Here is a 16055-nt window from a genome sequence, read left to right as displayed (position 1 = left end):
ACCTGACGATATTATCAAGGGTTTGATAGTCCTCCTTATCTTCATCTGCATAGATAATTCTCAGTGCATATGCGCTAATGACAGAAGCGTAATGACCTTTAGTAAGGCTGACACAGAACAGCATAAGTTTGTCATTAACACCCTTCAACAATGACTCAAATTTGTGGGCAGTCATAAAGCAGATGGCAAACCCCACAATGTTCATCCTCAGACTTGCCAGTTCAATAAAAGATATAAACAACACTCACTTCTTCTAGCTGCGACTCACCAGCTAGTCTTGTCTCACTGAGTGCAGCAATATCTATGTTGTACCATGCCAATATTCTACAGACTTAAAAGGTTCTATGTTTAGGTCCATTACCTGTCAAGGAGTGTATGTGAAGATTCCAGGTTGCAGCATTTTCTACAATGGATTGGGAAACCCACACCTGCAGGAACCATACTGAAAATCTTAACAAGTCCTGCCACAAGTCTACTTAATTTTTCAAAGTTGTCATATGGACAGAGCCCAGACTTGAAGTCATTGCACTAGAAATAAAGCACCAAGATACCTAATACAAGATTCTCCTCAGGCTTTGACCCTAAGCATTTGTTAAGTCACAGCTGCTTAGAAAGCATGCTGCTATGCAGTACAGTCAGGTTCCAGGCCTAGGCCAGGAGAGCTCATGTTGCTCATCAGCACCAACACTGTCCATCTCCAAAGGAACACATGGCCAGCCCAGTACCACCATAAGAATGGCAACTTAGACGGAAGGAAGGGCAGGGAAGAGAAAAAACAAGGAAAACATTTTGTATGGTTTAATGCTTCAGCTTCACAAAGCTTTAGTGACTAACTCTCAATATCACTCCAAGGTAACAGTTTTCATGTAAATTACAGCAATAGAAAAAAAATAGGAAGATGAGCCATGCCACACCACAAGAGTTAAGTCTCTATTTGAAGTGAGGGAACTGTACAGGCAACAGATTCTCTGAAATATTCTAGCAGAGCCAAAACTGGCTCGAACACCCGCTTCCGACAGATGTTTAAGAACCCCCATGCATTCATACCGTCAATCCTTCACCCTCTGTGCTCTCAGCCTGAGAAACTCCCCACTCCAGCTGAGGGCAGAATACTGTGAGAAGTTAAGACAGGTTGCAATAGGTATTTAATATATTGTTGTAAAATATTCTCAGGAGGCTGCATTAAGGACATTATTCAAATAAAGTAGGGTGAGATTTACCTTCTCTATCACCCACGATTCCACCACCACTCTTTTGCTACTACAACCCAGGAAGGGGGGAAAGGACTTTACAGCTCCTTTGTCAATAGATATTTAAGGAATTTTAAAGTCATGTATCGTAATATTTAATTTTTTTATTTTTTTTTTTAAGTCTGACAACATAAAAAGGCAGTTACTGGCTAAGATTTTCAAAGCCACATAGGGTATTTAGCCAAACAACTCCACTCAGATGAAGAGCTGTGGCAAAATCTCATCAGCTTTGAAAATCTCAACCCCTATAACTAAAAAAATTATGCCATAACTAAGGACTTTATTAAAACAAAGCAAGGCCAGTGAGTTAGATGAACACCAGAGATTATTAGGCCTAGGCTTTACTTACCTTAAAAGTATCAGATCCCAGGATAAATCCTAATTCCAGTGATGATATTTTCCAGGCCACTTACCAAATTTCAGCATAGAATATTTTAATAAAGCTATAAAGCCTCTGAAAAGAGACCATTAAGTTTTGCTGTACTTGGAGCGTTACTATAATGAAGAGGAAATCTCTATTCTCCAATTAAAGGAGAAAACTTAATATCCCCTTTATGAGGAACCTCAGATTTTCTGAACAAATTCTCTGAATTAAGAGTAATGAGAAAATTTCTGAAAGTTGGGATAGTGGGAGTTGAACATTATCCTTATAATGCAAACTGTAAACCTTATCTATGAAGTAGATAGATATGAAGAAGTAGGCTTTAGAGTGAGCATTATGTAATCTGAACAACTGGAAGAGCTCCCGATGTCTAGAGTTTGGAAAACACAGAAAAGTTAACATTTTTTTCCCCACGTTTATTGAAGGAATTTTAATGTACAAAATATTTCCAGATCCACATGCATTTAATCCTCCTCTTCCTCCTCCTCTTCATCCTGGTTAATCTGGAAGTATCGCAATTCATAGCTTTCCTTGCTATTGGCAACTACACGCAGCCAGTCACGCAAGTTGTTTTTCTTCAGATATTTCTTAGTAAGGTACTTCAGATATCTGTGGAAAGAAGGCAGCCAATAATTGAACTGAAGACTGTATAAAGTTCATTCTACATTACATGCTCTTGAAATTTTGTATGCTATTTAATTGAATTTCCCTACCTTGCATTATTTAATAGTGTCTTTCATTTTCACCTCTGATAACAAAAAACAGGAGTTTGTCTTAACATTTTCCTCTCACACTTTATAAGAAAATTATAAGAAGATTGGTTGTAATGATGTAGATTGTAACATGCCATTTTACTTTTTCAGAAACAAAGAAAATGTGTAGGTTGAAAGTGTTTTTGCATTTTCAAGTCTGCAACATTTGCCTAATAGCACATTTAATATGGTCTTTTCTGAAGACACTCCCCTGTGGGACCCTACCACTAACTCACCTTAAAAGACAAATTGTCTCCTCCATTAAAGTTTTGACAAGCAGTTTTAAAAACATTTTTTTCTTACAAGAATTGTCACCTTTGTGAGAAATTACATTCCTGAAAGGCAAGCCAAAAGCATGATATTACTGCAGAAGTGACTACAGCTTGTATTACTCACAACAGTGCCTGAGAAAATAAAGCAATTCACTAGGAGAGGATGCCCAAGTTACACCATGTCACAGCCCCAAACACAAAACATCTTTTGGAAGAGGGCATCCACAAGACAAAGAATGCTCTCTGAATACAAAAAGAAAGCACATTTAACCATCCATTCCAGCCAAGCTTAGATACCATGAGACAACTTCTATAGGCCTTACTTACGCAAAACTCCCATTGGAATCACTGAAGTAAAGACAGCAGAATAACATACATTAAAACCAGAGGATTCTGGGAACGAGACACTATGAATGACAGAATAAATCTCGTGTAACAGAGGTATGCCACACAATGCAGAAAGGCTAGCAGTTCTCTTCCTCTCACAAAGCCAAAGTGGTTCACACTGACAAGAAACAACAAGGGGGAAAAGGACTACATTTAATTTCTGTGGTATCAAATAAAGTTTAACAAGAGAAGGTATAAAACCTCTGAGAGAAAAGGACCAACTGATATTCTTCAATTCTTTACTAAGTCATTATTGCAGTAGTGCTCAGAATATGCTAGGTGCTGTGCTGACATGCAGGAGACTCTCCCTGCCTCGAAGACCTTACAATTGTAAAAGGACAGCACAAAAGGGTAGGCAACATACATGCAAAATAATCAGGTGATGTGTGTACATACATTTTATATATAAAAACATGGAACTAAGTCTCAAGCTTCCCCTCAGCCTAGTCCTTGCTAATTTTGGAAGAGTAAAAACATTTATATCTTGTAAGTGGGTCTAGAGAAATGAGTCTTTAGGATCTGATTGAGACAAGGGTGGAGGTTGGGCAAATAGGATGAAAGGGGTTCCAGGCATAACAGGACAGCATGGAAAAAGGCATAAAGATGACAAAAGACAACAGGAGGGTATCAAGGCTAGCTTTGTTGGCAGATGGGGACAAAAGAAACAAGAAAGTAGATGAGGTCAATGGTGTAGGCAGGGACTGCTCAGTGTAAGGCCTCAAAGAGACAACTATTGTATGAAAAATACACTGGACGATGTTTAACTGCTAAAAGTCCATGATTTCAAGTACTTTGCTGACAGATAGATAAGACATGTAAATGTATTTCTGATTTACTGGTAGTTTATACATTTTTTCCCAAAGATGTTTTATTTCAAAATTTAGATGTCTTTGAATGATGAATAGCGTCATTACTAGACAATCCTTAAAAGGAGGGAATTAATTTATTTTCCACTTCAATATTCAAAAAATTATCTCAGCAACCTAATAAGCTATTTAGAAAATTAGCCCCAAACAAATTAGGTGTCAGTTTCTATTTCAGAATGTGCATATGTCTTCATTTAAATATTAGTAACAAATACTAAATTTAATCATGATAAATGCAAATTGGTCATTGTTAATCACTAATTTCTGAAGACTGCATACAAAGTTTAAAATATCAGCACCTACACAAGTAATGATAATAAGAAAAAAACCATATTTAGGAAGGAATTAAAATTTGCACATAGCTGTTACTAAATAAATTCAACTTCAGGTTTTTTTTAAAAACTATCTTTGCAAACTAATAAAATTCATTTAAAAATTCACAATTACCTGCTGCACCCTGATATGAACTCACTAGTGCCGAGGTCAGCAACCTTTCAGAAGTGGTGTGCCAAGTCTTCATTTATTCACTCTAATTTAAGGTTTCACGTGCCAATAAAACATTTTAACGTTTTAGAAGGTCAAGTCTATAATATATAACTAAACTATTGTATGTAAAGAAAGTAAGAATTTAATTTTAAATCTTAAAACAAGATGCTCCCCGGACCGGTGGCCAGGACCTGGGCAGTGAGAGTTCCACTGAAAATCAGCTCGTGTGCCACCTTCGGCACGCATGCCACAGGATGCCTACTCCTGGACTAGTATGTCAACTAGAGAAAATCAAGAACCAAAGCATCAGTAGGATTAAAAAAGGTTAATACACAAACCATCCACTACAGAAGGTATATAATAACTTAAATAAATGCAGCATAAATCTACTAAATCAAAATTTTCAACAGCTGGTAACAGAAAGACAGATACTATTGATACACAATAAGTGATCAAAGTGCATGTAAAGGTCACTTTTGCAAGGAATTTTATTAAATTGGACCTATGCACCCTTTTTGCTTGTTTTTTCTTCTGCTTTTATTTTAGCCATAGAAATATCAATTATCTGAATTCTAGCCTTGCCGGTTCATTCTGCAGGGCCTATCAGGTAACTCAGTATGTACATAATATGCATCTACTCAACTAACTGAAAGAGTGAGCAAGGTGAACCTGGAACAAATGCTTCCTTTCACCAAAATGTTATTCACTCATGTTAACCAGGCATTAAAAAGAGACTTAAAATAGTAACTAAAAATCAGTTCCCTTCAACTGTTCAACTTTCACTGTCTGGACTTGTGATATCAACACTTCATTAGTTCTCCAGTTTTCAGAAAGGCTTCTGAGGCAGACAAGACTTGAACCTCTAATGTAAAAGGAAAGCAGAGGAAAAAAAAAAACCTTTCAGACCCGCTCAAGGTATCACTGAAAAGCAGAAAGGGCACAAATGCCTTTCCCCATCTTTTACAGGTCACTCTTAAGGTGTGAAATGGCTGTCAACTAGGCAAAGTATTTGCATTTTATGTTAAATGGAGGATTGCTGAGATTTCCAAAGCCAGCCTATTATGTCAGTAACAGCCATTATCCAGCAATTAAATTATAGCATGTCTACCAAAAGAAATGTATCTACCAAATATTTCTTGTAACTCTTATGTCCTAGCAGTTACCGTGTACCAAAGGATTTTACTTCAAACACTTGCAAATTGTTTTAAATGTGAAGAACTTAAATTGGCCATTAACAACCTCTTTTATAAATAGTTTACTTATCAAAATGAAGAGGTAGCCGACTAGCCTTGACATGGCAATGGGCCACCTAATCAAGAGAATTCATTGGGACAGAGTGAACTAAATACTCTAAACAATAAAGCAGTAACTTATACATATTTCTACCTACTGGCACTTAAGAAATGTATATTAAGTGAAATTTTAGCTCCGCTGATGATAATGGTAAAATTCCTATTGACTTCAATAGAACAAAGATGTTACTCATTGTATTAAAGTGCTTGCTGCTCTGGCATGCAGTGTGCTGTGCTCCACCTAGTTACCACATCCCACTCCAAATGTGGCTGTATTTCAGTTCATCTATATGGACAATTAAGCACTTTCTGCTCCACTGGGTTGAAAGGCCCTGTAGAAATGTGCTCCGACATATTGGTTACGAGCATTTCTGAAAGCTACCATGTCTGTTTTTGCATAATCCATCAGAAATTTAACACTGTCAAAATACTCACATGCTTAATCTAGATGTGACGATTAAAGCTGTTCAGAGATTCACGCTGTTTGTGAATTTCTACTGTATCCTTTTCAAACCTGATTATGGCCAAACAAGTCATTTGAAAGGTACGTCCTACTTTTAATCTCACTTATTTTATACAATTTATAAGTCAAAATAAGATTGTACAACCAAGCAGCTAAATGGAACCAAGTTCAGCTGGGCCCTGACATTAGTCCCTTGCTTCCAGGAATGCTGCTGTTACATTCTAGAAGGATAATAACTGATGCAGGATTTGAGGAGACAGAAGAGGAGCATATTAGATTATTAGAAATGGTTCCAGTAAGAGTATTTTTAGACATGCCTGATGTGTTATATATGCAATCAGAGATTTCAATCAATTTAATAAAATTACCAAAACCATGTTGCGGGTAGCGTAACAATGCTCACCTTACAAAATGGTAACACCATGTTAAATAGAGAGAACTGATGATTGCATTGCTGCATAAGAGAATTATTGTTTTGTTTGGCATTACATGGCAAAGATTTGTAAACCTGTTAAAACTTCCTAAATAAAAAAGAAATCGTTCCACTGAACAATTAAAATGTATGTCTCCCAGTAATTAGTTTTGACCTTTATCTGCTTTTATTTAAAAACAATTTTTAGGGGACGCCATAAAGGTGAGGTGGGAAGTTGAAGTCTGGTAGGATGACCAGGAAATGGAAGATTATATAGTAGTGGGAATCATCTGGATTGTTTTCATTTCTAGCCTTATTTTGACATATTTTAGGAAGCTGTAGAACTGTTGTATAAAAATTTTTAAAAAATTATTGGGCATTAGCTGGACTCCACTGAAATATCTTCCACCCTAAAACTCTAACGAAGCTTTTTGTTTAGGAACAGAAATACAGTCACTATGCATAACCACATGTGCAGTTCACCAGTAGAGCTGAAAGCCATTTCTCAAATCATCTCCAAGACAGACCTGCCTTGATTTGTTTTCATCTTGCAGTAATGAGATGTAAGATCTTCTAATGCATTGGTATTTAAGGGCAGAGATTCTGAGGACCCAGAGGGTTGGAGGTAGGCATAAAAAAGAAAGCATTAGCAGAGAACAAAACTGTTATGAATGTGATGCTTGTCAATTAGGAAAGTGACCTGCCTCTTGTTGACACTCTCAAGAGTTCTAAACAAAGTGAGAGAGAATTCTCCTAATGGTATAACTGTTCAAATTGTCATCATCGGTGTCTTTTACACCATCACTCTAAAAGACCAAATCATGGTCTTCCTACAGTAAATTTAGCAAAAGATACAGAATGACAATCGTGAACTGTGAAGTCCTCAGAGGCGTCAGAAGGGACAATCATGATCATCTCTCATCTGACCTCCTCCACACTGCAGGTCACAGAACATCACCCATCCACTCCTGTAATAGACCCCTAAACTCTGGCTGAGTTACTGACGTCCTCAAATCATAATTTAAAGATTTCAAGTTACAGAAAATCCACCAATTACACTGCAAATTTAAAGCTGCAAGTGATCTGTGCCCCATGCTGCAGAGAAAGGCGAAAAACCACCAGAGTCTCTGCCAATCTGACCTGAGGGAAAATTCCTTCCCGACCCCATATATGGTAGTTAGACTCTGAGCATATGGGCAAGACCCAGCAGTCAGACACCTGGGAAAGAATTTTCTGTAGTAACTCAGAGCCTTCTCCATCTAGTATCCATTGGAGATATTTGCTGGAGCCCTCTCCATCCAGTCACTGGAGATATTTGCTGCTTGTAGTAGATCCTCTAATCTACTGAAGCATATTTACTTATGCACAGAATAGGTACAGCTTAGACAGTAGCCACAAACACCTTCTCACTATCCTCTTTGCTAACACAACTCCAGGCTGACCTAGAGGGCACGAAGTTCAAACTCCACAGATCCTTAGCTGAGACTGCCAAAAGGGGGCCAAACAGCATCAATGGTGACTGATGTTTGTTGTATCAATATCAGTACATTAGAAACTGGACTGTGAACACCACTGAAATTTACCATCTGATGGCTGTTGCCATTACCAATCTGACATTGATTGGAATAGCCTTCCAGAGAGAAAAGGCTTTGTATCCCACTCCTTAACCCCTTTAGCTAGACATTACCTTTACGTTATTCCAGTAAATGTACAATGGCTCCTTTCCCTTACCTCTTGGAAAACGGCACCTCTGAAGTTACGGTGATTTTGCTCTTGCTTCTCTCAATGGTCACCACACCTCCACCCAGATTACCAGCTTTTCCATTCACTTTGATTCGTTCCTGCAAGAACTGCTCCTACAAAATAAGGGTAAGATTTGTTAGTCAGAGTTATAGTCATAAAGTCTCTCTGCCTTGAAGAGCAAAATGCCTCTATTAACTTCCTAGCATCCAAAAAGAAAGATTGAAGAGCATTTTCCCCCAATTTACTTTAACCAAAAGCCAGACAAGTTTTAAAGTGTCTTCCTCACACATAAAACATTGAAAGGAAATGATTACTATATTCCTCCCAAAGACTTAGGCCCTGACCCTACAAAGATTATTATTATAAGTCCTACTGGCTTAAATGGGATTACTCGGGTACCTAAAATTAAGCACATGCACAAATCTTTGCAGAATCACAGTTACAGTGAGCAACATCCATCAGGCCTTTGATGCCTGGATGTGTTCACCAGTCTTAGGCATTCATCTCTCTGGATATCTGACAAAAATAAGGTTATAAGGATTCAAGTTCCTACAAAGGTTTAAACCACAATAAAGAGGAGACTTAATGACCACCTTTATAAAACTTACTTTCCTAACTTCACTTCTCACATTTAGTGATAAAGAGCACACAAAAAGGCTTCTAAGAGATTGTAATTATATAAGAATCCTACTGAAGTGTCCCATACACATTTCAGCTAGTCCATTTCCTTTTGCCTTTGAAATCCCATATGCCACTATGCAGGCATCAAAGAAAATACAGCAGTGGCCATCCTCTATGCAAAGGGTATCCAGCTGGAGGCTCCACAACCAATAGCAAAATAGTGATCAGGAAGAAAACAGAAGGTGTCTACATTATAAATTTGAAACTCTAGCATTTTACCAGAATGTCAAAGTTATAAAAAAAATCTGAAGTCTGATTACCTTCAGTATTCAATTATAATCCTAATGTGAATCAACAGTCACCTACATTTCTGATAAGAACTTAAATTAAATTAAATAGGCACTGTATTGCAATCAAAATGCATTGTTCCATCCAATCACCTCCACCATCTCATATCATTTTATTTTTGATCTATAAAATGGGTATAGTATAAAAAAGTGTTTAAATTTGAAGTCTTAAATAAAGTTTCAGAGAAATCATTGGAAGATATGCCATGAATAAGAAGTATCTACACATTAAGAACTACATTTAAAAAAAAAATGCAGGGCCATTGAAAAGGTCCTCAGTATTTCCAAGAAATTTCAGGATTACAAACAATTCTGTTATTTTTTCACAATGATCCCGATCAGCAGGCATTAATTTAGCAAACCAACAGAAAATATAGTTCATCAAAGTCAGAACTATATGGCCTAATTTCTAAAGCCGCTTGTTGGTTTAGGATTAATGACTGCACTTGTAGCAAGCCCACAGAATACAGGACATTTCACAATTATTTATATGAAGGTAATTCAAAGGAAGCAGACCATTCAGTTCAAGAATATTTCAGAACAACACTACGAACTGCCCTAAAAAGCCACAATGTAATTCAGTAGCCAGAAACTTCTGCAGTAAAGAGTTGATCCTGGTCTACAATACAGAGTTAGGTCAACGTAACGCAGTTTACATCGACCTAACTCTGTAAGCCAGTGATTCTCAACTTTTGTACTGGTGACCCCTTTCACATAGCAACCCTCTGAGTGCAACCCCCCCCTTATAAATTAAAAACACTGTGTATTTAACACCATTATAACTGCTGGAGGCTAAGCAGAGTTTGGGGTGGAGGTTGACAGCTCATGACCCCCCATGTAATAACCCCGTGCCCCACTGAGGAGTCCCGACCCCCCAGTGTGAGAACCCCTGCTATAAGCACATACATTAAAACGTAGCTCCCAGAAAAGTAACTTGCCCACAACACCAACTTAATAACTCCACTTCCGCAAGAATTATAGCGCTTAAGTCAATGTACACCGGACCCTCACTAGAACGTGCGTCTATATAGCACAAATTCGCATATAATGCAGTTGCTTACATGGATCCCAAATTTAATTACTTTAATTGCAATTCATTTTAACGCAGTCCCCACATTAACGCAGTACCGCGCATGGATCCCAAATCCCGCATTCTAGCGAGGGTCTGATGTAGTTAGGTCAACACACTGTCGGTTCTCAACCTATTTACCATTGTGGGCTGCATCCAATACTACCTGTATAGCCCTGAGGATATCACATGGGCCGCAACTGTGTGCTGGCTGGGCCGCTGGTTGAGAACCACTGGTGTAGACACTGCGCTGCATACATCAACTGTTGCTGCCTTTCAGAAATTGTCCCACAATGCCCCAGGCTGGCAGTTAAATTGGTACAAGTGCTCTTAGTGAGGATGTGCACCGCTGACAAAAGGAGCATAGTGTGAACGTGTAAAACCAATGCAATTATTGCAGTGGCTGTACGTCAGCATAACATAGGACATGTCTACACAAACAGCACTGCAACATCCCTGGTGAAGACACTATGCTGACAGGAAAGCTCTCCTGTCTGCAAAATAAAACCACCTCAACATGTGGCAGAAGCTATGTCAATGGGAGGAGCTCTCCCAAAGACGTAAGCGCAGTGTGGACAGCGCTATGTCAGTGTAATTTATGTCATAGGCGGGGGAGGTTTTTACACCCCCGAGCAATACAAGTTCTGCCAAAATAAGCTTTAATTTAGACACACAGTCTTACGCTGACTTAAATTTGCAGTGCAGAACATCTGTCCAAGAGAGATCCCGATCAACACTACAAAGAATTTATGTTAAATAAACCTACTTTAAAACTTGGGTTTTTTTTAATCTCAGAAGGATGCTAGCACTGTTTGAACATGCTTTCCCTGGTTAAGTATAGCAACTCAACAGTGCTAAAACTATTCTACAAATTTACAGCAGGCAAAACCATTGCAACGAACAGCCCAAACTTGCAACTTCTGCATAGTCTATGCTTTTTACAGAAGGCTGCAATCGTTGGTTGTAGTATCTGGGAGAAAGTCTTTAGTCCTGACCAAGTGAAGCCTCCAAAGTACTGTCCTCCCAGCTGCACAAAGATTCAGTTGTCCTAATTTCATTACACAATATTTGCCTCACATATGGAAGCAAGCCTAAAGCCCTTGTTCCCAGCATTATGGGATAAGTGAGTCACATGCCCCAGAAAACACTGGTACCTTGCCTGTTGTGTGGACACAGTAAATCACTTCAAAAGAACTGGACAATTTATGCAATTAATGTCATAGAGTCACAGAATATCAGGGCTGGAAGGGACCTCACAAAGTCATCTAGTCCAACTCCTTGCTCAAAGGAGGACCAATCCCCAGGTGTTTTTGTTTTTTTTTAACCCCAGTTCCCTAAATGGCCCCCCTCAGGATTGGGTTTAGCAAGTCAATGCTCAAACCACTGAGCTATCCTTCCCTCCCTGCTAAACCCAGGGTTGTGAGTTCAATCCTTGAGGGGGCCACTTAGGGATCTGGGGCAAAAATCAGTACTTGGACCTGCTAGTGAAGGCAGGGGGCTGGACTCTATGTCTCCACAATGGTCCTCTCACTTCGGGTCAAACCTCACATCATTCATGTCCTCATTTATTGTTACTGACTTAAGTTATTACAGCTGGTGCAAACTGGAACAAATATGGACACTGCATGTAGAATCACAAGAAATCCTGCCACATTTAACTGGAGTCTCACACTTCACACATCAGTTATTGTTTGGCCATGACCACATCAGCAAAATACTAACAGCTTCCCTTCAGTCAAGTTGAAGGGAATGTGTGTATATGGCTTCCAATGTCAAATGTGACAGGACTGCTAATATAGACACTATTAGACTACATCCTGACTAGATAAAATGGTCAAATGTAGGTCAATCTAAGTCATAAATGAAGCTCAACCTTTTCGCCCTAGTGTACATGTAGGGCAACACCTTGTAGCTCGATTTAGCTGGCCCTGTTCTACCCTAGGCAAAAACGTGACAATTTTTCAGTAAAGACAAAGCATAAGAGACTATCTAAAATTTTCAGAAGCATTTAAATGACTTATATGCTTGGGAGCCTAAACACCACTGCAAGTCAATGCAATATGGGAATCTAAGTGCCTATGGAACTTCTGAAAGTTTTGCCATAAAATACCAGTCTAACAAAAGGTTCTGTCATACAGTGAGGCTTGGACTATGCTACCCAGGGAAAACACAGTTAGTGTGATTTAGATCCAGCACTGAAAGGGTTCACTTCACTATCCCAAAAGAGCAGCCAGGATCTGAAAGGCACCAGAAGCAATATCGTTCCTTTCATAAGAATCGTGCATTAACTTGGCAAAGTTCCACTTAGCTGCCAGCCCAAGGTGAGTGAATTCAAATTTACCAATTCTCAATGACAAGCGCTAACCAGAGCCCACCCTTTTATCATCATCTCATCTACAGTAAGATTTTTAGATAAGCCCAACATTGCTTCTCTACTGGTAATAGTCATAGTAGGAACCCTATTGTAGATAAGCTTCTGTAGCCAGCTGCCTTTGAACACCATACAATGCAACCCTGCTCAAGGCAGATCTGTAGAACATAATGACAAAATCACTAGTTGCTATAAGAGCCTTCACCACACAAGGTTTCCCACCATTGCATTGCAAGAAACTTTTTGCCAAATCTAGCATAGGTAAGGCATTAAAAGTGGTGACACCGTTGCCACTAACTGCAGCTTAATGGGGAGGAGACAACCTGAAACAGAAAAGGAAAGTTCCCAACAGGATGGGACACAGGCTTGGGAAATAGAAGTTCATAGTTAGCAGTGGCTAAGACCAAGCAGGCCAGCAACACTAATATACACCTTTGGGGACATGACAGGATCCTAGAGAGTGATGCATGGGAAAGAACAAGTCAGTGGATTTTTGCTATAGTAAACATATTTTCATAATCATTTCGTATACCTGCCAAATGATTCCTTTGCTGGACTTCCTAGTGGCACACTCCATTATAGTTAAAGAAATACCGATGGTCTAGATCATTTAAAACTTACGAAGTTGGCTGCATCCATGATTCCATCTTCAACAGGATGGGTGCAGTCCAAAGTAAACTTTAGGACCTGCTTCTTTTTTTTGCCACCTTTCGTTGCAGGCTTCTTCTGTAAAGTTAAAAAGAAACAAAATTACACAGGTTACATATTCTAAACTTAACCTTAAGCCTTGGCATTAGGTTTAAGTGCATGTCTTAATATCAGTAAGAAAAAAAAAAGAGCAGAGCTCGTTCACAACAGTGCCAAGCCCTAGCTACAACACGGATGACACCCCTAGACAGGACTGCACTGTGTCCCTAATCAAATTTCTCAGGGCCCCTGAGCCAGGTTATGACAGGACCACGCAGCACCTAGCCAAGGTGACCAGATGTCCCGATTTTATAGGGACAGTCCTGATTTTTGGGTCTCTCTCTTATATAGGCTCCTATTACCGCCCACCCCGATTTTTCACATTTGTTGTCTGGTCACCCGCCTCTGCCAGGCACTCAACCCACCCCAGCCTCTGGAGCCAGACCGGCGCCTCCATGAGGCCGTGAATCGGGGGACGAGGAAAAGTCCCAGAAGAACCGAGGCGCGGGGTGGGGGCCGCCAAGGAGCTGCTGGGCCGCAGGCACCAGACCCCAGGGGCGGGGCTGGCGCCACAGGAGGCTCCAGGAAACGGGGGGGGCACCAGGGCCGGCCAGGCCGCAGCAGGAAACAGGCCCCCGGCGCGGCGGGTGAAAGCCCCGCGGCCGGGGCGCCCGGGCCCTCAGGAAGCGATGCAGGGAGCCGGGTTTGCGGCCTCCCCCGGCACCCGCCCCGCAGAGCGCGCCAGGCCGCCCCCGAGCCACGGGAGCAGAGCGGCCAGGCGCCGGAGCCGAGCGGGTCGGGCCGGGGCTTGGAGCCCGCGGGGGGGCCGGGTCGGGCCCGGCGTGGTTGGACACTCACCACAGGCGCCATGGCGGCTGCAACGAGAGAAGCAGAAAGGGAGGGCGGCGCTATGCGCATGCGCCAAATCCCCCGTGCGCATCTCGCGCATGTGCCGACGACACCCGTGCGTGCGTCTCGCGCAAACACGCACGTGACAACCGCCCACCCCGCCAGAAGCACGCAGAGCGCAGGTCATGCTAGCCAAGTACTGAGCGAATAGATTTCCTTCATCATACACCCCTGAGCCATCTGCATCTCTGCGATCGATTAGCGCTACCTGTGCAGGGAACCGGATCCGTCCGCTACCTCTCAGGAGGGGGTGTGGGCAGGGAGCCGGGGCCTGGCTGGGGTGGGGGAGGGGTGTGGGCAGGGAGCCGGGGCCTGGTAGGGGTGGGGGAGGGGGTGTGGGCAGGGAGCAGGGACCTCCCTGGGGTGGGGGAGGGGGTGTGGGCAGGGAGCAGGGACCTCCCTGGGGTGGGGGAGGGGGTGTGGGCAGGGAGCCGGGGCCTGGCTGGGGTGGGGGAGGGGGTGTGGGCAGGGAGCAGGGACCTCCCTGGGGTGGGGGAGGGGGTGTGGGCAGGGAGCCGGGACCTGGTGGGGGGGCGGGGGTGTGGGCAGGGAGCCGGGGCCTGGCTGGAGTGGGGGAGGGGGTGTGGGCAGGGAGCCGGGACCTGGCTGGGGTGGGGGAGGGGGTGTGGGCAGGGAGCAGGGGCCTGGCTGGGGTGGGGGAGGGGGTGTGGGCAGGGAGCCGGGGCCTGGCTGGTGTGGGGGAGGGGGTGTGGGCAGGGAGCCGGGGCCTGGCTGGGGTGGGGGAGGGGGTGTGGGCAGGGAGCCGGGGCCTGGCTGGGGTGGGGGAGGGGGTGTGGGCAGGGAGCAGGGACCTCCCTGGGGTGGGGGAGGGGGTGTGGGCAGGGAGCCGGGACCTGGTGGGGGGGAGGGGGTGTGGGCAGGGAGCCGGGGCCTGGCTGGGGTGGGGGAGGGGGTGTGGGCAGGGAGCAGGGACCTGGCTGGTGTGGGGGAGGGGGTGTGGGCAGGGAGCCGGGGCCTGGCTGGTGTGGGGGAAGGGTCTGGGCAGGGAGCCGGGGCCTGGCTGGTGTGGGGGAGGGGGTGTGGGCAGGGAGCAGGGACCTGGCTGGTGTGGGGGAGGGGGTGTGGGCAGGGAGCCGGGGCCTGGCTGGAGTGGGGGAGGGGTGTGGGCAGGGAGCAGGGGCCTGGCTGGGGTGGGGGAGGGGGTGTGGGCAGGGAGCCGGGGCCTGGTGAGGGGGGGAGGGGTGTGGGCAGGGAGCCGGGGCCTGGCTGGTGGGGGGGAGGGGGTGTGAGCAGGGAGCAGGGACCTGGCTGGGGGGCATCCTGGGCAGGGAGCAGGGGCCTGGCTGGGTGGGCAGGGGTCTGGCTGGGCAGAAGGGATGGGGGGGTCTGTGCTATGGGGAAGGAGCAGGAGTGAGGGAAAGGGTAGGCTTTGATCCTGGGAGCACTGAGATCTGTGTCACTGGTGAGGTTTCCCTTGATGGGAAGCGAAGGTGCTGGCACCAGTCCCAGGGAGCAGGCAGTAGAGAGGGGAATCAAACAAGAGAAGCAGCAGTGCTTCTGTCCCCTCAGCACCATAGCCTCAAGGCAGACCCTCATGTAGGACTCACTTCACAGCAGCTTTTGTTAATAATAATAATTAATAAAAGCCATCTTTCTTCCCAGTGATTTCAAATCTCATCCTAGCATACACATACAAATCACTTCTTCCTGTGCTGAAATGCAGCCTGCTCTGGGATGGAACGTGGCAACTGTTTAACAGTTCAGAGTGACACCACACAGTGGTCT

General features: G+C 43.4%; 2 protein-coding genes across 5 annotated transcripts in view; one reads left to right on the top strand and one right to left on the bottom strand.

Annotated features, from left to right (window-relative positions):
* Window positions 1–2027: 2027 nt before the first annotated feature.
* Window positions 2028–14375, bottom strand: RPL22 (ribosomal protein L22). Of its 4 annotated transcripts, none has more exons than XM_050931795.1 (5): window positions 14259–14375; window positions 13335–13439; window positions 8294–8418; window positions 2621–2719; window positions 2028–2241 (listed from the first exon to the last, which is right to left on the bottom strand). In XM_050931795.1, the coding sequence occupies exons 1-5, from the start codon at window positions 14316–14318 to the stop codon at window positions 2097–2099; spliced, it is 534 nt and encodes a 177-aa protein (XP_050787752.1). In that variant the 5' UTR covers window positions 14319–14375; the 3' UTR covers window positions 2028–2096. The 4 variants fall into 4 exon arrangements, with proteins under 4 accessions (XP_050787752.1, XP_050787753.1, XP_050787755.1 ...); XM_050931797.1 differs by lacking the exon at window positions 2028–2241 and adding an exon at window positions 2341–2380; XM_050931796.1 differs by lacking the exon at window positions 2621–2719 and having other exon boundaries at window positions 14259–14374.
* Window positions 3146–16055, top strand: part of RNF207 (ring finger protein 207) — a 50323-nt gene continuing 37413 nt past the window's right edge. Inside the window, exon 1 of the mRNA XM_050931775.1 lies at window positions 3146–3151. The gene's annotated coding sequence lies outside the window, so the exon portion shown is untranslated. The remainder of the gene's footprint in view (window positions 3152–16055) is intronic.

The sequence above is a fragment of the Gopherus flavomarginatus genome, chromosome 21, assembly GCF_025201925.1.
Source record: "Gopherus flavomarginatus isolate rGopFla2 chromosome 21, rGopFla2.mat.asm, whole genome shotgun sequence".
NCBI classification, from domain to species: domain Eukaryota; kingdom Metazoa; phylum Chordata; order Testudines; family Testudinidae; genus Gopherus; species Gopherus flavomarginatus.
Note: the sequence above shows the minus strand (reverse complement) of the source record. Positions and strands in the feature narration are given on the sequence as shown.